Here is a 24,283-nt window from a genome sequence, read left to right as displayed (position 1 = left end):
GAAAGTAGTTTATGTTGTATTAAATAGGTTTTTGTAGTTTGAGCATAAAATAAGTGGTTTATATAATATGGGAACAAGTGCCTGACATGTGCATGCCATAAACCAGATGCTTATGCTACTGCTGCTCTGCCTATAGGAGGAATTACGCTATTTTTACAACTTTTTCAGCTGTAAATTACTCATTTTGTAGCAAACTCTTATGCAAAAAAAAAAACCAGATGGTGCATATAAAGCTTTTGGGCTTATCACTAGCACTTATATAGCAGACGCTAAAGAGGGAAACTGGGTGAGTAAAGAGATTGGGGATCTTGGGGCAAAATCAAACATATGCTGCTTGAGTAAACATTTGGGATTTACTACATTAACACTTTTTCTCTCTTTTATTAATTTGACACATTCAGGTCCAGCAGCTGTAATCGACATTGGAAAACGAAGTAGTAATTATTATGTTACTGTACCATCATAACTGCTAATGTCAAAGGTGCACATATATAGCATAGCGTTCTTTTAATGATAATTATTCCTCCAATGTTCTTTGTAGAACAGCTCCCCTGCTTTTTACATATGTGGGTATGTCATCGTTTTACAAGGAGTCTGTGCATGCACCCTGACAGATATACTTCCCTGTCGTCCCTGACAGTAAATATCCATATGGCCTCGCTGCTAGCTCACGCAGTGCATAATGAGCACCAAACACAAAACACATGCAGTGATCTCAGGCTTTGATGTCTGGTATAAACCTCTCCTTCTGCTGTGTCCAATACATTCTGGAAGTGGAATATACAATAGGATACTGGCAACAGACCCAGTATTCTCACTAAAGACTGATCTAACATTATATAGCCAATTTCATATTGGATTTATATTATAGAAACATGTTTCTGCATAAATGCTTGTTCAGTTCATGCTCAAAAAGTGCTCGTTATACAACTATAATTACTTTTTTTTAAATGTACTGTACTAGCAGCATTATTTCTGTAATATGGTCAATTTGGCAATTGCATATGGATACTCTGCCTAGTGTGATCTGGGGCGTGCCTGGCCATTCTGCTGCCCGAGATAATTGAAAAAGTAAACAGCACAAGAGACACGTACGAAAATGAATACAGGCAGGAATAAAAAAGCAGATTCAAAGTTACATTAAAACCACTGCAGGAACTAAACATCTGCAATAGGAATACACTATTTTCACCAGTGGCCTGATGCCCAGTATAGCATTCATCACCAATCTCTTTATTTTGTGCCCATATAGGGCCTGTATATTGACATGCAGCAGGAACCATTTATAATATGGTATTTTATATCAGGTGGCAGCTTATTTCTTTTTCCTGTTTGTTTCAAATTCAGTCTAATGTTGGCTGCTGATCATTGTTATTCTAAGCATGATGCCAGTATAGGACTTGCAGAAACTTGAGGACCTGTGACTTGGGCTGGATGCTTAAATATTTTGATAAAAATATGATTCAGTATTTCAGATTTACAAGGGAGGACAAGAACTGACAACTGTCTTTATTCTGCACCCATATAGGGCATAATCATTTATATCGCCATGCAGCTCGTACCATGTATAATATGGCATTTACCGAGTGCTGGTATGTATATTTATGTATTTATTCTGTTCATATCTTCAACAACAAAAAACCTGTAAATAGACAAGAAATACAGTAAGCAGAGATTATGTTTTGTCTGGATTTATTAAAAATGCAGCATGTACTATTAAATCCTTCATCATAGGGATTGTCTGATCAAAACTGAACCAAAATCAAATTACCTGGGGGGGACATTGCTGCATGTAGCAACTAAGTTCTGACCAACAGTGTCTAAGAGGATAGGAGTTTAGTACTCCGGGGGGAAAACAGAAGTATAGGACAACAATGGGTCCAAGGCCGTAGCAGGGTGATAATGCGTTCTGGTTCAGGAAGAAGCAAAGTCCCAGGAGTGTCCTATGGACATGCCAGGCGGCTCTCCAGGCTGCAGTTCCAGGCACCCTGTAAGACGGATACAGGTGCCACCAGGGCAAAGAAGGTGCCTCCCCCTAATGTCGGTGGCAGAACATCCCTAGATACGGCTCTGAGAGGGTGGAAGCCATACTCCCCATGACTTACCTTTCTGTATATTCAATAAAACTGCAAGAATGTAGTGCAAGCAGACAGTTTCAACAAAAATTGTTAGACAAGAATTCCACAAACCAGAATATTCCATTCATCAATCCTGCCAATGCCCTTTTATGTGATCAGTGGTACAAAGAGAACATTTAAAAAGTCTATGAGCAGTGAAGGAAGGCTGTATTGTTCAACACCATGTTCTCAGCACACAGATAATGCACGAGTAACCAAAAGACCTTTACAGCCTTGTTTGCTTGTGTTCAACAGTTAAGGGTCCAGGTGTAGCCATTCCCTTAGAAGGCAATGCCAATACTAATTAGAACTTAATGGTAAGGAACAATCACCTTCACATGTTGCAACATTTGTTACCCAACTTCCAGGATGTCAATGCCTGAAATCTACAGAACACGTGTGGATGAGCATGACACGGCTTGTCTCTCATCACGGCACTCTCAGTCATCAGATAGGAGTCCAATTGAACAGAAATTATTATAAAAAGCTGCCTGGGACAATGTTTTCTCAGTTCAGTGACATTTTTGTGGAAGAATGGTACTGCATCCCTGCTGTATAACTTCAGACATTGGTAAGATCAATCCCATAGTGCACTAGTCATATTTACCTACTATCCTGGAATGTCCGGGAGGCTCACAAATTTAGGTTGGTTCTCCTGGACCTTAGGAAGAGTAGTATAGTCTCTTGCATGCCACTCGCTCCCAGCCAGTTTCCGAGATAAGTGGGTGGTCTGGATGGCTTGATAATGCAATTCAACGTAAATTGTATCGCCGTGGCCCTGCCCCCACTTTGCAATGCAGCTTCGATTAGAGGTGGGAATGATGGTTTTCAAGATTGATTTTAGTGGAAACAGATGGGATAATGCGAGTTAAAGGAGCAGGCCTGTCTCCATATCAAAGTTCATCTTCTGGGAAATGCCCAGTGTGACATGGATAACCTGTTGGGCTCTTATCTAGATTATCAGCATAAACAGAAACAAAACAAAAAATGCATCTTGAAATCTACCACAAAATGGATTGTGAAATATTCTCACCTGAAAACTACCAACCATGGTGAGTCCAGCAGCACAAATCCACCCCAACACAAATGCTACAGTATTCAACAGGGAGGGACCATAACGCTCGATCACATAGGCGTATCTCAGTAGCCCAATGAGCATCACTGCAAGACAAAGACAATGATAAGATAATGAAAACAAGCAAATATATAGAATAAACATTTTTGGGTAAATGCAGTTAAAGCAAAGTACAATAATATAATGGTATTTCCTTTAAACCAAGGATGGGGGAGGGATATGAGAATTTGTAAAAGATGTGGCTTATTTCAAATCCAATGTTAGCAGAGCACCAGCACAGATCCGCTGCTAGTTGTAAAACTCTTCAACCCAACATACCATGAAATCTGGATCCTCTAGATCAGGGGTAGCCAACCCGCGGCTCTTGAGCCACATGCGTCTCTTTTGCGGCTCCCTAGCAGCTCCTGGCTCAGCATGCCCTCAGTGGTCCTGAGAACGCTGGTCTCTGAAGCGATTAGAGACTAAAGAAGCCTCTGATCATTTCAGAGGCCAGTGTTTCCAGTAATGCGCGGGTGACGTCATGATGTGAGGAGCTTGCGTGCCTTCTGGATCCAGTCAGATCCAGCAGGCAGCGGAAGCAACGGCGGGACTAGGGAGCCCTGACGTCGTGGAGCGGTGCCAGCATGAAGACAGGTAAGTTTCTTCATAGGGGTGTGGGCAGGGACGGAGAGCTAATACTGGGGGTACAACTCCAGGGGGCATTGCTTAATGGGCACAACTACAGGGGGCATTGCAGAAGGGGCACAACTACTGGGGGAATTGCTTAATGGGCACAACTACAGGGGGCACTGCATATGGAGCACAGCATAATGGACACTGGCTTTCTCAATGTATTTTATATGGTTCTGGATTTCAATATGCATTTTATTTGGATGTGTATTTTAAATGTATTTTATGTTAATCTGGCTTGTTTCTGTGTATTTTATGTGAACGTGGCTTTTCCAGGTTTTCTATATTGCTCTGGCTTTTTCTTTCACTTCAACAGTAAAAAAATTATATTGGGAACTTTATGTAAATTGTGTATTTTCAATACGCTGGGCTCGCCGCAGCGTGACTAGAAACAGGGGTGGGACACAAAAATGGGGCGTGACCTTGTGACAGCTAGATGCGATCGGCTCTTCAACTTGACCACAGATATTTTTTGGCTCTTTGCCTCTGACTGGTTGGCCACCCCTGCTTTGGATTGTAAGCTCTCACATGTTTGGCTCTCCTCCCTCATGTACTTCTCCTTTCCTCTCTTTAGCCTTTACTTTGTCCTGCCCCTTGCTTACAGTGGCCCTGAACATCTATCAACTAGGGTACACATTTCAGCCAGCAGTGATTTTGTGGTTATGATAGTTAGTAATTGAACTACTGTGTTCACTTTGGTTTTGTTATGTAATCATAATATTAGGGACCTCATATCCTGTTATGTTTGCGTTATTTCCGTACATGCACTATGTAACGCATTGGGACTCTTCTTGGCTCCCTATAAGATCATGGTGTTGGATTATGATAAGAGTAATAGAGCCACATTACTGGTTATAAGGAGATCTAGACATAATGGGTCTATTTCAGAGGTGAATGATCGCGTCGGCGGCAAATTAGTAAACTACTGAGACGCCCACTTGTGTCTTAAGACAGTGCATTTCTGGTTGCTGCGCCTTTGGATGTTCTGTATGGCAGATGCAGTTTCTCCAACAGAGTATGGCCTCCCGTGTGAGCAGCTGTGCGTCTTTACAGCGCCTTCGCCCACTAGAATGCTCAGACTGTGCGTCTGATTCGGTGCTGCATCTCTGTGCGCAGACAATCGGGACTTTGATGCATGCGCAGACTTAAAGCATCACCCATTTGTTTGCGCCATTGACGTTGCCTCCAATCTGAATCGAGACCAATATCTAATCTAAGCACTAGTGTTGAACTCCCCAAGAACCCACAATACCTCTAGTGACTTTACAGGTTGGTAACAGCGGTAACCCTCTTGAGAGGCAAGTTCCCCTACTATATCTTAGACTCTAGATTTAAGTCAGTCACAGGTAATAAATACAAATTTAGAATTCAACACAACTAAGTTATATTTACTATTTCATTAAATTGCATGTTCAGCACTGTAGGGGACATAGAATGCAGGCGCACACTCTAGGCACTATGAACAATAATAGAAACAATAAATGTTCACCAATGTATCCAACACCTTATAACATAACATAACATACTGTATATAACACTCTTCTTCAATAGGCTATAAAGCACAACTTCTATTACTTGCCAGTGGAACCAAATAACTTTAATCATGTTTTTATACTGCAGTAGAAATTATTTCAGTACAATAAAATGTCTCTAGGGTTCAAACCCAAATTATGAGCTGGAAGGTGCACATACATTAGTCCCAGAGCCTGCAGAATGTTGTATAGTACTGTAGATAATGCTCCAGATTGTTTACATCTATATGATGTCAAAAGTATGTCACTGTGATTGCCAGTGTGAGAAGACTTATGCTGGGTACACACTGGCCGATCAATTGACTGGCCAATATATTGTGCCCCCGTCGGCCAGTGTGTACAGACGATATGTCTGTGAACGACATCGTTCACGGACATATATCGCATTGGCTGTGCTGCACAGCCGATGAACAGATATGTCTGCAGACATATCTGTCCATCGGCCAGTGTGTACGGGCGATCAGCCGATCGCCCATACACAGGGGCGCCGAGAGGGGGGGGAGCCACAAGCGGGTACTAATTACACAGGACCGGCACAGCTCCCCATCCCTCTTAGGTCACAGAAGCGCAGCACACGCTGCTGTGTGCTAGGCTGTACTGAGAGACTGTCGAGGCTGCTAAAACAGCAGCTGGAGAGTCTCCTATGCCAAAGGGGGGGGGAGCAATCACGCTGGTCGCGTCCCCCATTGGCTGTGCGCCAGGCTGAGGGGCACACAGCGCCCTCCTCCCCAGCGCCGCAAATGTTTTTGAAGGGGGCATGGCCATGAGTGCCTCTATTAGGCCATGCCCCCTACCCACCCCCAGGCCAGCCCGATCCGCTGCAGCATACAGAAGATGATCATTCAGTGTTTATGAACGACCATCATCTGCATATATATCTGCAGATCACTCGATCTGCAGATATATCGGTATATAGTACTTTGCACATATGTCAGTATACATGCATATAAATCTATTGTAGTCACTTTATTTAATGTCAGTTTCCAGGTAGGTATTATGTTCCTGGGCCCGGTGTCATCCTCACATGTGGGCATTACATATGTTTATAGTTTATCTCCTCAGTGTGCTTCATATATTGCTAAGCGCCAGTACAACTAGTCCATTCATATGCTCTATAGGCTGAACACAGGGGCTGCAGCACTATAGGCCGCTGCCTGGGTCCTTGTCACGTCAGCCTCAGACAGTTACGCCTTCCTCCCCTCCTCTGGGGACTGTCTCTGGCATCTTACAGCCTGCCTCAGGGAGCTCCGCCTTCTGTCAGCCTGACCCAGCACTTAGGACCGCCTCCTCACTCTGCGGCTGCGCGATCCTGCTGCCTCTTTGGTCGCTGCGGTTTCATTTCACCCCGTTCCGACTTCCTCGGGTAGGCAGAGCTGCACTGCATCCATTTTCCTCTTTGACCATCAACTCACAGTCTCCCCGACCAATTGCTGCTCGCATTCCGCGGTCACATGCCTGACCACCTGACACTGGTCATGTGACCTGCTGCTAACCTCTTCAGTAGCTGCTGGAAATTGTGTTCTGCCTGTGCAATGGCTTCTACATGTGCTGCAGCGCATAGCGGGGTACTACAACTAGTATATCTTTCAGATTGGTAGACACACTAGTTACCCTCGCAGCATACAGTGTTCACTTTGGTTTGGTTATTTAATCATAATATTAGGCACCTCATATCCCGATATGTTTGCGCTATTTCCGTACATGCACTATGTAACGCATCCGGAAATTATCACAAGGCTTCACTTTTTCCACATTTTGTTATGTTACAGCCTTATTCCAAAATGGAATAAATTCAATTTTGTCCTCAAAATTCTACACACAAATACCCCATAATGACAACGTGTAAAAAGGTTTTTTTTGAGATTTTTGCAAATTTAATTTAAAAAAAACCACACACTTGAGGTGCCTACACACGTAATGATTTTTTGAACGATTTGTCGTTAACGTCATAGTTATCGTTCAAAAAATCGTTCAGTTTCTGAGTTACAACGATGAACGATAGTCGTTCAAGCGCGCTCCCGTTTGTAGTTCATCGTCCATTTCAGACTGTCCAACATAACGATTTTCATTAAGGGAAGGAACATTTTTCACGCATCGTTGTAAAAATCGTTCATTACACTTCAAAAAAATCGTTCACTTTTTCAAGGGAAAATCTGACAAATAATCTGACAGAGAATTGTTGGTTACAAAATCGTTACGTGTGTATGCACAATTAGAAAATCACATGTACATAAGTATTCACGGCCTTTGCCATGTAGCTCAAAATTGAGTTCAGATGTAGCCTGTTTCAACTGATCATCCTTGAGATGTTCCTACAGCTTAATTGGAGTCCACCTGTGGTAAATTCAGTTGATTGGACATGCAAAACAAACTAGTGGGAGCGCAATGTGTCATAAATAAACCCAGGTGGTAATAATAATTAAAGAGTAATGGGCTCGACTGAATGAAAAAGTATCACTAAGACGTTAATGAATAAAATATAATGTACATTTAATAAACATAGACATAGACATATAGACCATAGTTGGTCAGCGATATATTAAAAAGATATATTGCTGTGACTCTCAAAAGAGTGTTGAAAGACATATATAGCAGAAATTACACCATATGTAAATACACAGTATGAAATAAAAACAAAAACACAAAACGACACATATATAAAAAAAAATGTGGAATGGTTCAATCGGTAAATAGATGGCTTCTAAATGAATAGAAGCAAGGTTAAAAAACAGTTTGTTGAAGTAATTCAATCAGGCTCGTTTGATTGTCATATATGGTTAAATAGGCACGATCATGCAAAAAGTCATAATAGACTCATATGGATATAATCACACGTTAGATGTGTGATAGATATGTATAGATGATAGCCTATGGAGCAAATAATTAATATACCTACACTGGTATGGCAGTGATCGAGTAGCGTGGTCAGAGGGCAGTGTCCGGAATGCCGCTCTGCAAATCTGTGCTGTCCGCTTGAAGGATTGAATCCCGTCTAGTGTTTGTCAGGCTCTGTCTGCACACTGATAGTCAAAGTGTGGTTTCCACGATACCGATCTCTGGCTGTGCCGGTCTCTGGCTATTGCGCATCAGGTACTGGTGCTCCGTATTGCCTATGTAATAGCCGGTCTTGGCTGTCACAACTCCCGCTGTAAAGTGAGCTCACTTAGGGGTATTAACCCGATGGTGGATATTTGGTGCATCTGTTTGTATATATTGGAGAAAGTTCCTGAATATCCACCAGTAAGGTAACCTGTAACCTAATGCATTTATCAGCCTTAGTGGGTCTGGCTGTTTCCTCAGAGGTGGTCACCTTAATACCCCTAAGTGAACTCACTTTACAGCGGGAGTTGTGACAGCCAAGACCGGCTATTACATAGGCAATACGGAGCACAAGTACCTGATGCGCAATAGCCAGAGACCGGCACAGCCAGAGATCGGTATCGTGGAAACCACACTTTGACTATCAGTGTGCAGACAGAGCCTGACAAACACTAGACGGGATTCAATACGGAGCACCAGTACCTGATCCGCAATAGTCAGAGACCGTGGTGTTTTTGTTTTTATTTCATACTGTGTATTTACATATGGTGTAATTTCTGCTATATATGTCTTTCTACACTCTTGAGAGTCACAGCAATATATCTTTTTAATATATCGCTGACCAACTATGGTCTATATGTCATCTATGTTTATTAAATGTACATTATATTTTATTCATTAACGTCTTAGTGATACTTTTTCATTCAGTCGAGCCCATTACTCTTTAATTATTATTACCACCTGGGTTTATTTATGACACATTGCGCTCCCACTAGTTTATAGATTACCACAAGAAAAACAGAGGCTAGCCACCTCTCTTGTGGTTGAGCTGCCATAGATTGTCTTATTCTCAGCCCAGTGCTACAGCGCCTCCTATTTGTGTTTTCATTACTGATTGGACATGAGTTTGAAAAGGCATACACCTGTCTATATAAGGTCCAACACTTGACAGTGCATGTCAGAGCACAAACCAAGCATGAAGTCCAAGGAATTGTCTGTAGACCTCCAAGACAGGATTGTCTCGAGGAACAAATCTGGGGAAGTGTACAGAAAAATATCTGCTGCTTTGAAGGTCCCAATGAGCACAGTGGTCTCCATCATCCGTAAATGGAATAAGTTCGGAACCACCAGGACTCTTCCTAGAGTTGGCTGTCCGTCTAAACTGAGCAATTGGGGGAGAAGGGCCCTAGTCAGGGAGGTGACCAAGAACCCGATGGTCACTCTGTCAGAGCTACAGATTTCCTCTGTGTAGAGAGGAGAACCTTCCAGAAGAAAAACCATCTCTGCAGCAATCCACCAATCAGGCCTGTATGGTAGAGTGGCCAGACGGAAGCCACTACTTAGTAAAAAGCACATGGCAGCCTGCCTGGAGTTTGCCAAAATGCACCTGAAGGACTCTCAGACCATGAGAGACAAAGATTGAACTCTTTGGCTTGAATTCCAGTCGTTATGTTTGGAGGAAACCAGGCACCGCTCATCACCAGGCCAAAACCATCCCTACAGTGAAGCATGGTGGTGGCAGCATCATGGTGTGGGAATGTTTTTCAGTGGCAGGAACTGGGAGACTAGTCAGGATAGAGGGAAAGATGAATACAGCAATGTACAGAGACATCCTGGATAAAAACCTGCTCCAGAGCGCTCTTGACTTCAGACTGGGGCAACGGTTCATCTTTCAGCAAGACAACGACCCTAAGCACAAAGCCAAGATATCAAAGGAGTGGCTTCAGGACAACTCTGTGAAAGTCCTTCAGTGGCCCAGCCAGACCCAGACTTCAATCCAATTGACCATCTCTGAAGAGATCCGAAAATGGCTATGCACCGAGGCTTTCCATCCATCCTGATGGAGCTTGAGAGGTGCTGCAAAGAGGAATGGGCGAAACTGCCCAAAGATAGGTGTGCCAAGCTTGTGGCATCATATTCAAAAAGACTTGAGGATGTAATTGCTGCCAAAGGTGCATCAACAAAGTATTGAGCAAAGGTTGTGAATACTTAAGTATATGTGATTTCTTAGTTTGTTTTTTTAATTACATTTGCAAAAATCGCAAAAAACTTTTTACATGTTGTCATTATGGGGTATTGTGTGTAGAATTTTGAGGACAAAAATGAATTTATTCCATTTTGGAATAAGGCTGTAACATAACAAAATGTGGAAAAAGTGAAGCATTGTGAATACTTTCTGGATGCACTGTACATCTACAGTCCTCTACAATGGTTCCACTGTCTGATATTAAAGACTAGCAACTGGAATTCAGCTAATGTTGACTTTAGCCAGATTGAAGATGTTAGCAGAACAATGTTACAAACTAAAGTATTTAATACCATGAATGTGTTGTGTGTGGGTACATAATTTTCCACTGCATTTGCCACAAAGAGGGAATTAAAAGGCTACAAGATAAGTGGACAAACTAAATAAGCCATTAAGGGTAGAAATTACAAATAGTCTTGGATGGCTTAATGGCAGCACCTTTGGCTGTTCTGGGAGTGGGTAAAATCAGGGATTGAGGGGAGAAAATAATCACACTGCAGTCTGGCAATATATGAAATGGCTTAAACAAAAATTAATCTTTATTATGTCTGTCCACACTGTTACATAAATTCTAATTCTAGAAACCTGGCTTGTGGGATTTGCAACAAATTTCATCATGATGAAAAACGCATGTCCTTTGGAACTTCAAGTTTAAACAGATAGAAATCAGAATTAACTGTGAAAGCACAAAAAAATGAACAACAATTTTACAGCACTAAAACAAAAACAATCCTCAAGACAATAAGTCCTTATGCCTCAGGCCATGCTGCAGCACAAGCTTTCCTTTGTACAGGAATTGATCCTCTTACTAGAATCTACATAACACTTACAGTAAACACTGCACGTCTTTTAAAAATACTGAAGACACAACACATACTTCAAGCTCGCTTCTGAGATGTGTTAGACAATGTATTAAACTATGTTACACACTGAATCCCACCTGACACAATTCTTAAAGAGTAATGAAACGGGACAAGTGTAAAAAAAAAAACAACCACTTGTATTATGAATGTACAACACATACAAGCAGAACAGGGAGATACTGAATGTGAGGTTGGTGTATTTTGTCAACATTCACCATGTCGACATCCATAATGTTGATATGCCAACATGTCGCCATCTATAATGGCGATACGGTCAGCATGTCGATGTATGTCATGGAGCATGTCACCACCGACAAAACGTTGACCTGGTCATTAGCCTAACTCAAAAGGTAACCATAACGCTAATTTCGTCATTTGAATTTCTGGTGGTGACATTACGAATGTCGACAAACTGACCGCATACCACTGACTGTATATGTGCTGCTGGCCACAACAGTAGTGCTAAGATTAGTTCTAACAAAATGAAGGACATACGATATATAGTTTTGACTTCAAAGATAAATAGCATTTTACACTAAGTAATTTTGCACTTAGTGGTTAAAAGACACTTTCCTCGCCCAACAAGATTTTAGTAAAACACAAAGGGCCTTATTCAGCAAGGATCACTATTGCGATCGCAGCTCCGTAATTGCATGCAGGTATGCTGCGATATGCTAATGAATGCAATCGCAACGCCGTCGCACAGCGAGCATAGACACCCACTACCTCCCACTACCGCTCTCTCATCCATAATAATTTGCAGACCTTCACAAACATCGAGTACCACCGCAGAATTACAGTAGCCCTGACCATACTTAGAAATTGCTTACCTCATAGCACACAGTGAGTACTCAAGCCGCGCACGCAATCACAATGACAAAATGTATGCACGCCCATGCAACGGTGTTCAAATGGACAGACACTCCTGCGTTTCTCTGTCCACCACCCCCAAACGCTCACTGTCTGTCAATCACTCTGCGATGGCTCGGAGTGGTCTCCATGATCGCAGCGGTGCCTTCACTCACGTGCACTGCGATGCATACGCAACAATCATCCCCAGTGATCGCGGTGAGTGACAAAATATATGGGTCCCAGGGACCATCCACTTAAAAAAAAAAAGTGCTACCTGACCATTTCTGGGTCCCATCATAGTTTATGCTTTAGAGCTCCCCATATGCCTCTCAGACCTCCCCTAACCCCTTACAAATGATGCCACACAGCCATGCCTTTACATATTATGCCACACAGCAGTGCCCGGTCTTTACACAGTATGCCATACAGCCATGCCCGGTTTTTACACATTATGCCATGCAGTAATAGCCCATACAAATGATGCCACACAGTCATGCCCGGCCTTTACACGTTATGCCGTACATTAATGCCCTTTAGTCCCTCTATGCATTGCCCCCAGTAGTCCCCCCTATGCATTGCCCCCAGTAGTAGTCCCCCTATGCATTCCCCCAGTAGTAATCCCCCCCTATGCAGTGCCCCCAGTAGTTTACCCCACCTATTTGCCCTTTAGTGACCTGGGCCTAATACCCAGGTCACTCACACCTTCAATTGGGCCTAATGCCCCCTTGTAGCCCGGGCCTTGTGCCCACCTATATACCCACAGCCTATTGCCTGAATTTATCCCACGGGCTTAGTGCCCGACAACCCTGGTGGTCTAGAGAGCGGTTAAATAACGGTGGCCCAAGGCCGCCTACCCGTACGGTGGAAGAGGCTGCGGGGGGGGGGGGAAACTTCATTAGCTCTTTTTCTTTCCACCCCCGCAGTCCTCTTCGGTCCTCATTCTTCTGCCGCTGGCCCGTCCTGGCCAGCGGCGCCGCCTCTTCCTTTCTTCCTCCTTGATCGCACAGTCTTCTGGCCTCTTGCTCGGCTGCCGGAACTGTTGCCACGCCGCTCTTCTCTAGTCTTCGGGAGGTCTTCACTCCTCCCCTCCGCCGGTACTGAAGTCTCCCGCTCAGCGGCGTCTAATTTAAGATGCCGCGAGTGGGCGGGGTTATGACGTGGCGAGCCGCGATTGGCTCGTCGCATCGGTTTCCTATTGGCTGCTGGACCGCGAGCCGTGTTGGCTTCCGGGCAGCGAGCTCCGCTCAGCTTGCGCCCGGAGCCAAGATTCTCCTGCCGTCACTTTACCGCCGACACTGGTGGAAGGGACCAGGTGGTCCCTTCACCAGTTACCCGCCGCGGTGGCTTACCCAGCGCTGGGAAAAAACACACTGTCCCAGCGCCGGGCACGGGTGCTGTGCCAATGCTGGAATCAGACACTTGATCCCAGCACGGCTTTCCACAGCAGCAGCCAACGAGAGTCTATCTGACTCTCATTGGCTGCTCTAACAGATAGCGTTGTGTCTTTCTCAGGGGGACGCGCTGTGCTGCAGTCAGCTGTCAGGGATTGGCCACAGCACAGTGCGTCCCCGGGGACCCGGCTTCTTTAAAAAAAAGTGAGTCCCCAGCGCCCAATATTGGGTAAAATACGCGTATACTTTAGCATTAGGGATCCTTGCTAAATCAGGCCCATAAAAGCGGTGGCTGCTTTTTGTGGTGGTATTCAGCGGTACGCAGTATTGGCACCTTTTATTGGTCTCATTTTTAATTTTTAAAACTAGTTCCAGAAACTGTATGAAATCAGAGATATAATTTCAGAAATTAATAAAATAAGTATCTGCGCACACTTAGTGCCATATCCAATTAGCCGCAGGGTTTACCCCACGGCTAACTGTCGCTCTGGACGGGATTCCATTACCGGGGATTCAACGCGCGGGTGTCCCTGAGAACCCGCTGTTTGACTTTACCACGCACCTCATGTAGGTGAGAGGTAAAATCAGCGTGAGGCCGCCCTATTCTGCCTCGCGCGACAGGGTATTACACACTGATTCCACAGTTCTCGTGGAATCAGTGTGTTCTCGCACGAGAGTCCCGGTCTCATGACGCAGGGAAATAGGCAAAAGTCCAGCGACCCGGGGTTTAGCTATCAATTAGCTGTGGGTTAAATCCCGCGGCTAATTGGATACACCCCTTAAAGTTACAAGATTTCTAGTAGATTCAATACTCTAATAGGGGTATTCAATATGGGAGCGAAAACATAGTTTTTGCGTTAATATCGCACCTATGACGTCATTATCGCAGGTTTTACTTTTACACAGTATTCAATTTCAAAGACTTATCGCAGGTTCGAAAAGTTTTTGATAAAAAAACGGGGATAACTTTTCACCATTGAATAGGTGTCGAAAAAAAGTGCAGAATTGAGGTTTAGGGGTGCAGGCTTAAAAAAAAATAGCCTGCACCCCTGGGACTGACATTTAAAAAAGAACTGTGTCAAAAAAAGTTTTTTTAAAAAATAGGGACACCCCAAAAAATTAATTTAAAAATTGGGGTGAAAAAAAAAATGGGAAAAAATTGTTTAACAATAGGGAAATAGGTTCAGGGCTATTCTGCAAGTATGCGGCAGGTGTTTTCTAGAATAGAATTATAGCGACAGGTGTACTATTGCAGAATTTTTAAAAACTTACTTTAGGGACATCAAAATATGCTAGTACCCATTTTCATGTACCCCACATTTGATGGGACCACTTAAAAAAATGAAAAAAAACCACCTAAGTGCTCTTCTGCATCACTTCTTCAATGTCGGGAAAAAACACCTGCTGCGGCTATTTAAATCCCCGACTTTCAATTACAGGCTAAAACGGGGGTACCCATAGTGATCCCCCATGTTTTTACAACTTTAGGGGAGTCCTACAATTTTCTTAAGGAAAAAATCGTAACTTTACGCAAATCCAACTTCGCAGGCTCCCGTTTTCGTTAATTTCATATTGACTACGGGGATAAGCGGGCCTGCGCCCGATACTTTAACGCAGGTAAAAACTCTGATATGAAACGTAAACTTCGTCAGCGAAGTTTACGTTTCATATTGAATACCCCTCTAAGTAGCATAACTTTTATCATAGGAATAAAAGCACTGCATAACGTATATTGGAGATCTGAGACTATAATAATAATAACCTGAGCGTTGCTAATGGATACACAGATTTAAAACAGATCCATTAAACAGTCCTGATGCTTCAAGGTCATTTGATAAAATAAGAATTAGGGGAGGTCAACATTTATTAAAAAAAAAAAAAAAAAAGACTGGTGAGTTGAGTAAACTACTTGTTTCCATTTTGGTAGATGTGCGACAGTTGCTTGGTTATAGCTTCAAGAGCAGTTTGAATCTCTCCAGAACACTGCTAGCTGGACAGGTGGCTACTCAAGAGGGAGATTTATCAAAGTTTGGAGAGAGATAAAGTGGAGAGAGAAAGTACCAACCAATCAGCTCCTCACCCAAGCTTTGATTAATCTCCCCCAATATGTTGGGTATCAATTTGTTTACATTTTTGTTAACTCTAGGGGGGAGAATTCAATTATGCACGCAAGTGACCAGAACGGGTCTGCGTTAACTGCAGATTGTGCTTGCAGCCTATGGAGGTGCATGGGATGGAGGACATCCTATGGAGGTGCATGGGATGGAGGACATCCATTTTCTAATCTCTGACCCAGCAGGGTGCCAATTTAGGGCTCCCCCACTATAGGTTGAGTGTTTTCAGGCACTGACACCATCAAAAGTTACTGGCGATTGGAGAGATGACATGTATTCTGGAGGGGACAAAGTACAGTTACAGTAGAATTTATACATATTTTCAATATTACAGATGAGCAGTGGCGACCATCCCCTATTCTCACCTCCTCTCAGCCAAGGCTTTCTGTAGTAGGAAGAAAGTATGAAAAAAATTTTGTCGAAATTGGAGCATTTGAAGCAAAATAAAAAAAAATACATAATGGGTGCTAGGAGAAAGAAATGATTGATTCGTAATCTAGATTGTCAGATAGTCATCAATACCTTCAGAGAAGTCAGCCAGGACTCTAGTAATATAAGGTCTTCCGGAAATCTAATTTTTCCATTAGGTTTTGCAAAGAAGATATTTTCAGTCAAACCCGATGCAAATTGCAGACAGTAACATAAGGTATTTAATGAACTGGATGTGAACAAACGTTTATTTGGCTTTAGTTCCAAATGTGGCAGGAGAAACCTGCGGTAAGTTTTTTTTTTGGTTTAAGGCTGTGAGCTTCAAGATCTTGGGAAGAGAGAGAAACACTGCATGTGTTACTACCTTTAAAGGCCACAGATTCTATTTTAACTCTGTGTCTAGCTCCAGAGAGATAATGCATCTGGATTTACAGTGCTTTAACTAATCAGCAAGGTAATATTTATTAAAGTTCGGCACAGTTAACCTGCCATCTTTTGTATAGAGACGCAAGAGGCTTATGCTCATCCATTGCTTTTTCCCCTGCCAAGAACCTAGAGCTCTTAAGCTGGCCATTCACTATACAATTTTCTGTCAGATATCTGGCTGGTTGGAATGAAAACCTGGTAATGTATGGGAGCAAATGTCAATCATCCATTTGCTCACAAACACTGGAAAATAGCCAGAAATGGTTGTTCAGACAAATTGGCTAAAACACACAAATGTAACCAATTTGAAGAATTTTTTTTGTCCTTTTTTCAGTGTTTAAAACCATATGATCGACTGTCATTTGCTCCCATACATTACCAGGTTCTCATTCCAACCAGCCAGATTGGACAGATATCTGACAGAAAACTGTATAGTGCATGGCCAGCTTTACGAGATCACAAAAATATTTGTTAGGGATCATCACTGGGAGGGCTTGAAATGGATGTAATAAAAAGGAGGAATGCTATTCATCTTAATGGATACATTTCTGCCAATTAGAATATAAAAAAATTAAATTCTAGTTGGTACATTTTTAACATTTGGGGAAAGCTGGCAGCATATAACAGATTCAGAGATTCTGGGGGAGATATATTAGGTCACTTATATCTGCGTTAAGCGACATACTGCATCACTATTACTGCAGCAAAGCATTAGAGTGACCGGAGAGATGCTATGGTAACTCACCTCTCCGGCGATCTCTGTCCTGTATCACAACAGCCTAACGCTGCATCGATATGTACTGCATACTTGCCTACTTTTGAAAAAGCATTTCAGGGAGATTGTGAAGCAAAACCTATGAGTGCGCGTTACAGTGGGCGTGTACGGCTACATCTGGGAGGCGTGTCATAAAACCGACTTACAGCGAAATGTAAATGAGCCCCAAAGCAGTTAGTAAGATCTATTTGTTGATGAAAACACACTGATACTTTTCAGAAAATGCATGTGCCTTATAACAATAATTATACTAATGATCCAATTTGAATGTATATTTAATATAGCCTCAAAATGGGAGTAAGGTGCAATGAGGGAGATTGTTCGACTCTTCAGGGAGACAGGGAGATTGCCCCTTAGCGGTCTTAACCCTGGATTTGTAATATTGAACAATTGCCAACTGAAATTGAAGTCAATCTCTAAAAGTTTTTCTGACCAGGGGAAAGGTGGGAACTTTCAAAAACCCATCTGTGAAACGCCCTAAAGTGCGAGAGAGTCTATTGCATAAAAAGTTCTAGTTCACTCTGCAAAACGCCTCCTCTGCATCTAAGGACTTTTGTATCAGGAATATAATTAAATCAGCCTATCATCCATCTAATATCATCTGCAGTCTGACTACCAGAATGAAACATACCTGATACAGTTGATTTAAAGAGGGATTTCTTTTATCCAACCTGGATGTCAGCACTGTGTCAAATATTTTAAAATCAATATTCAATAATAAAATTGGACAATAACTTGCACAAAGCTTTGGATATTGCATAACTATAGTCTTGGCACAAGTAAGCTACACAATTATTAATACTACTCAGTGATTAAATTATATTTTTGTAAGTTTACATCAGAGTTTGAAGAGAGGCACAGAACACTCTAAAAGCCATGTTATCAGAATACCAAATACAGCACAAGCAGAAGTTGTTACATACTGCAGTCCAATATAAGAACCAGGGGTGCAGAGTTCTAAATAATCAAAGAAAGTTCAAGCATTATGAAAGAATGGGTACAAGTAAATATAACTTGGAATATTAAATGGACAGAGAACACATCAGCACATCTGGCAATCACATCTACAAAGGTAAATTGATAAAGATATATTGGTGGATCTTGTGCACATTGGTAAATAACATACTAATATATTAATATATTCTAGTCACAAAGTAAAAGCCAATCCATACATGTCCTGCATTACCTCTTCCCATGGTTGCCCACAGTGATCTGTGTGCGCCTCCCTACAAAAGCTAGGTCTCGTCTATTGGTTCCAATTCCATTTCTTTAATTGTAAATTGGGAATCACAGACACTGCTTGTTAATGGAGACTTTATAGATTATGGCTCCCAAACTGTGCGCAGCAGCACCCTGGGGTGCTTTGGGACACTTGCAGGGGTGCCTCAGGTTGGTGGTCCAGCACCAAATCTAATTCTTTATGGCCAATGTAATGTAAATATATGGACAAAACAGAAGTGGAACCCTGTCCACCACCACATAACTGAACCTAAGGATGACCGGTAAGCACAATTTACTTCACTTTACTACTTCTTTTTTCTGGATTTCTCAATAACAAACTTTTGGCTTAGGGGTGCCATGAAAACAATGCTGATACACTAAGGTGCCATGATGTAAAAAAGTTTGGGAACCACTGGATTCGGAGGAATGCTATTCCATAATGTCAGGACACTGCTCCCCATTTATAAAGTTTCCTATTATTGTTAAAGAGGCCTGAACAGAAAAGGTATCACAGTGGTCCAATCTTTGTAGGAGTGGTTTCTACTAGCACTGTTCTAATTTGGATACTATTAATTATATATGACTGGAACACAAGGGGCATTTCACAGAGTTACTGGAAATATTTTGGCTTTTGACTCAACAACCTTTTAGACATATTAAAAAAACATGGGTTCTCTGGCTGGCAAAGTTAGACGTTTCTCAGTATCTGAAATCAATTGTGCTTAATTTTACAACTATTTTTGTGAGAGACTCCCTTCCTGATGGATGGATTTCCAAAACACAAGGGGGGGGGGGCAGCTTATAAATAAAAACAATGTAGAATAAGGTGCACTAGTGATCTCACAGTCCCACAGGGTAGACTCAGGCTGTTGAAAAAGTATTAAATGCTACCTGTAGTTTTGAACATTCAACTAAATGCAATAAATAAAAGTAATGTTTGTGTGGAACATATTTATAGCTAGAATTGATGGTCAAGTTTGGCAAGATATATTTTTAAATAAATATATTAGTCACTGGATAGGCCTGAAATGGAGCTCATGCTTTGCTTCTCATAGAAACAGGATGCAGAGGTTGTTGGTGCCAAAATACGAGCAGCTCCACATGTGCATGGAGATCCTGGAAGAGGAGGGAATACACCACCCTGCAAGTTTAAGGGCACAGTCTCCAAAAACATAGGTGCGTTGTACGGGAGTTTAAAATATATAATACTACTTTTTTCTGTCACCATCCTGCACTGCATCACCACGACTACACAGATGTATTTATCCGCTAACCACAAGCAAGCTGTGTATGGTTCCTAACTTTCAGGAACAGTGTGAGGAGAGAGATTACACAGTTGCTGGATTTCCTCTAAAGTAAACGGTCACAGCTGGCTTACTCAACACTGTGTCTTACATTAGAAATCCATTTCCTTCCTCTTTTTTCCTTATCAGTTCTATAATGCCAATGCAGTAAATTATTATAAATGGTTTATATTTGCTTGACCTGAAAAAGGTCCATATTTTGATGCAGGTGTCCAGTAATGTACATAACTGGCAAGATGTCTGCATCGCCTAAGGAACTGTTGACTACTGAAAGCTCATGGAATACCGTCACATAAGGTCGGAGATCACACTGTCCTCTGGCCAAAACGGCAAATGAACCCAATTTCTAACATACATGAAGACTCAGAGTAACAGTGTAGGAAAAAAAAGAGTGTGGATTGAAAGATCTACAGTAAAAAGGTAGACAATGTCTAGATAGACAACAGATGTTAGACAGTCAATAGGTCGACAGGGATAAAAGGTTGACATGTAAGGTGGTCGACATGAAGGTAGATAAAAAAAATGTCTGACATTTTTTTTTCTTTTTTAACCCTAATCTTCACCCTAACCCTCCCCTTGGTGCCTAACCCTAATCCTCCCTCCTGGTGCCTAACCCTAACCATCGGGGTAGGTGCCTGACCCTAACCATCCCTTCTAGTGCCTAACCCTAACCCTCCGGTAAGTGCCTAATCCTAACCCTCCCTCCTGGTGCCTAACCCTAACCATCGGGGTAGGTGCCTGCCCCTAACCATCCCTTCTAGTGCCTAACCCTAACCCTCCCTCCTGGTGCCTAACCCTAACCCCCTGGTAAGTGCCTAACCCTAAAAAAAAACCAAAAAAACATGTGTCGAACATTTCTGTGTCTAACTTTTTCATGTCGACCTTCTTACATGTCGACCTTAAGTATGGCGACCTTTTGTCTCTGTCGACCTATTGCCTGTCTAACATCTGTTGTCTATCTAGACATTGTCTACCTTTTTACTGTAGCTCTTTAGACCGGATCCCGTAGAAAAAGTGGTGTTTACAGTAAAAATTGTATTGTTTGCTTTCATTTTGTTATCAGAACTAGAAAAATTCCAACTAGGATTGATTGCTATGAACACCAAAAACTTTTCTGCATAGTTAACCAATGGGTTTTTATAAATGTTCAGAACTGGCTGATAAAATCACAAAAGCGCCCATGCTAAAGACTTCTCCAGAACAGGAAGGAGGCTTAGCTGGTGAACAGGGATGGTTGCCAGCAGCTGCAGTGCTCAACTTTCTTATCTCCACTTGGTACCTCCTCATTTCAGCTACACAGATATGCCAGTCGCCCTTGGCTGTTTTATTATTGCTAGGCACACACTTCTACCCCCCTTTCACATCGCAAAACCGGGTCCATCCCGAGTGCGACCCCTTTCGGACTGGCGGCCCGGCCTATTGCCGGGTCGATGAAGTCACTGTCATCATGTGACGAGCCGGTGCTTGGATAGGATATCCAAGTGATGGCTCTTCCTACGCTGTGAACGGGACCCAGGTCACATCGACCCAGGTTACCCATTCGCACCGCGAGCCAAGTTGAACCCGTAATACAAATATAATGTTTTTTTCTGTGCATCTTCCCAGGGTAAAGGGATAAGTTTATAGAAAATAAAAAAATGGCAGATTCCGACTAGAAAAAATTAGTTTGAAGTTAAATGAGGCTTCTTTCAAAGACAGAAGTACTGATGTTCATACGATTTCAAATATTTCAACACTCCTTCCTTAGAATGTGATTATTTAGAAAAAATTTTTTATTTCCAACTGGTGTTCTTTTCTCCTCGTACAAAACATATAAAGGAGAAAAAAGGGAAATAGTGTAATATTGCCTTTAATGATACATTACTTAAAAATAAAATTTCTTTAACAAATCCATCACCAACATAATAAGCAGTGTACCGAAAAGGGATATGTTATTTTTTGCCGGTTCCTGCAGCACACCACCTTACCCGTGTTCAACCCTGCTCATTACCTGGGTTATTTCAAGCGGGTCCACGCGTTCACATTCAATAACCCGGGTTATTGCTGGCAGTGTGAAAGTACATAGAGGTCTATGTACTAAGCCTTGGAGAGAGATAAAGTGGATGTAGATAAAGTACCAACCAATTAGCTCCTAACTGTCACTTTTCAAACACAGTCTGTAAAGTGACAGTTAGGTTGGTACTTTAAAGTGATTTGTTGGTACCTTATCTCCTTCCACTTTAGGTCTCTCCAAGGCTTAGTACATAGAACAAGCTCAGTATCGGTGAGGGGTCTATCAACTCTTCGATTACAAGCTTTTTGGAACTTCTGTTTCACATCATGAGGGTGTATGAGGGTGGTGGTTCAATAAATAAAGTAACAAGACCTCTCACATGTGTAATGTACTCTATTTCATTCTAATTTCCTGCCAGGCCAGAGCAGGTAGCCCACTGCTTCCCCTCATGGCCATCAGACTGCGCCTCATATCAGTCACACTATCCCAAAACGGTTGTAAGATGGTGGGGCTGGTGGAAACATGGTCTAACATTGAAGTTTGTAGTGTAACCAGATTTATGCATCTAACGGGCACTTCAGCGGCTGAAATTCATCGCCAGCTTGTCGAGGTGTACAGTGATAACGGCACATCATGGAAAAAGGGTTGGGATTGACGCACTAGCTTTGATAACAGAAGCACAGATGTTCAACGTCCAAGCATGTCCACCACAGATGACAATTTGTGCCGCATTGAAAGGCTGATTCAGGAGGACAGACGCATTGGAGTCAGTGATATTGCTGACAAACTAAACATCTCAGTGGGTATTGTGCACAACATTGTTCATGAGCAACTGGGGTACAGGAAAAAAAAAGTGTTCACGCTAGGTGCCAAAGCAATTTACAGAAGTTCACAAAACCAATAGGGTAGAAATGTTTCTCATGCACTTGACTTGGTACCATGAGGAGGGAGTGCAGTTCCTGCAGCGTATTGTTATAGGCGATGAAACGAGGGTGCATCATGCAACACTGGAGACGAAGCAAGCATTCATGACATGGAAACACACATCGTCCCCACCTTCAAAGAAATTCAAAACAACTCCATCAGCAAAGAAGGTCATGGTGACTGTTTTGGGACCACAAGAGCGTACTTCTTGTTGATTTCCTCACAGAGGGAGGTACTGTGAATGCTGTCTGCTATTGTGACACATTGAGCCGGTTGCAGAGAGCAATTCGTCGAAGACGACCTGGGTTGCTGCTAACAGGCTTTGTATTGCTGCATGATAATGCCAGGCCCCATTCAGCCATCCACACGCGTGAGTTGTTACGGCGCTACCATTAGGAGGTATTGGACCATCCACACTAAAGCCCTTAACTGGCACAGAGTTATTTCCATCTCTTTGGACCACTGAAGTAGTAGCTGTGTGGAAGGCAATTCGTAACCGAATGATCTATACCAAGGCCATACTATTGATTATATGTACCAGGGCCGGATTATAGGGAGGGCGACAGGGGTGGTCGTCCTGGGACCCCCACATAGTGTCCCCGGCCCAATGCCCAAGATTAACTTTTTTTTCTTCTTTCTTTAATCGGAGCCGCCTGCCGTGGGCCGAGATTAAGCCAAGCCCCCTATATTTAGCTCCACCCCCTTCTGCTGCTGCTTAGTATGCCTTTCCCTGCCACTGAAGCAGTAAGTAATATATTTATGGTGTGTGTGAGATAGAGATATAGATATAGATATATATAGAGATAGAGATATATATAGATATATAGATATATATATATATAGATATATATATATATATATATATATATATAGAGAGAGAGAGAGAGAGAGAGATATATATATATAGATATATATATAGATATATATATATAACCAGTGCAAACAAACGGCAGCACTCCAAGGCTATTCAAGTGAAAATAACTTTGTTATGAAAAAAATTACATCTGTGTGGTGTCACAGATGTGATTTTTTCATAACAAAGTTATTTTCACTTGAAAAGCCTCGGAGTGCCGCCGTTTGTTTGCACTGGTCACCTATACTATTGGATCGGGAGGGCACCTGAGCAGCTATTATTGCACAGGAGGGTGCCAGTCCACAGCAGATTATATTACATACATACACACACACAATATTATATATAGGCCCCCACGGACCTTAATCCGGCCCTGATATGTACGAGTTGAATAAATTTAAGCAATGAGAGGTCTTGCTACCTTATTTAAAAAAAACCCTTGTATGTAATTTGACAGTAGAATAATCCCCTCAATGTATAAGTCTGTGTAATAAGTCAGTGCTTTATGAATAAAGGATGATGACAATAATAATCTAATAATATGTTTATACATAGTCCCTAATGAACACACTACAGGAAGTGGGATCAGATGTAACTGGATAGATGAGAGATGGGATATATGCGACTTACACAGTTCACATATAAAAATTGCAAATGAAATAATAATTGTCTCAGTAGGT

The 24,283-nt window shown here is 42.3% G+C and overlaps 1 protein-coding gene across 1 annotated transcript in view; it reads right to left on the bottom strand.

Annotated features, from left to right (window-relative positions):
* Positions 1-24,283, bottom strand: part of LOC148541929 (transmembrane protein 150A-like) — a 178,576-nt gene that overhangs the window by 51,109 nt on the left and 103,184 nt on the right. The window contains exon 5 of the mRNA XM_088473540.1: positions 3,151-3,278. Within this exon, the coding sequence (XP_088329666.1) occupies positions 3,151-3,278 (128 nt within the window). The remainder of the gene's footprint in view (positions 1-3,150; positions 3,279-24,283) is intronic.

The sequence above is a fragment of the Taudactylus pleione genome, unplaced genomic scaffold (assembly GCF_031769625.1).
Source record: "Taudactylus pleione unplaced genomic scaffold, aTauple2 ptg000016l, whole genome shotgun sequence".
Lineage (NCBI taxonomy): Eukaryota > Metazoa > Chordata > Amphibia > Anura > Myobatrachidae > Taudactylus > Taudactylus pleione.
This window is presented reverse-complemented; position numbering and strand designations above follow the sequence as displayed.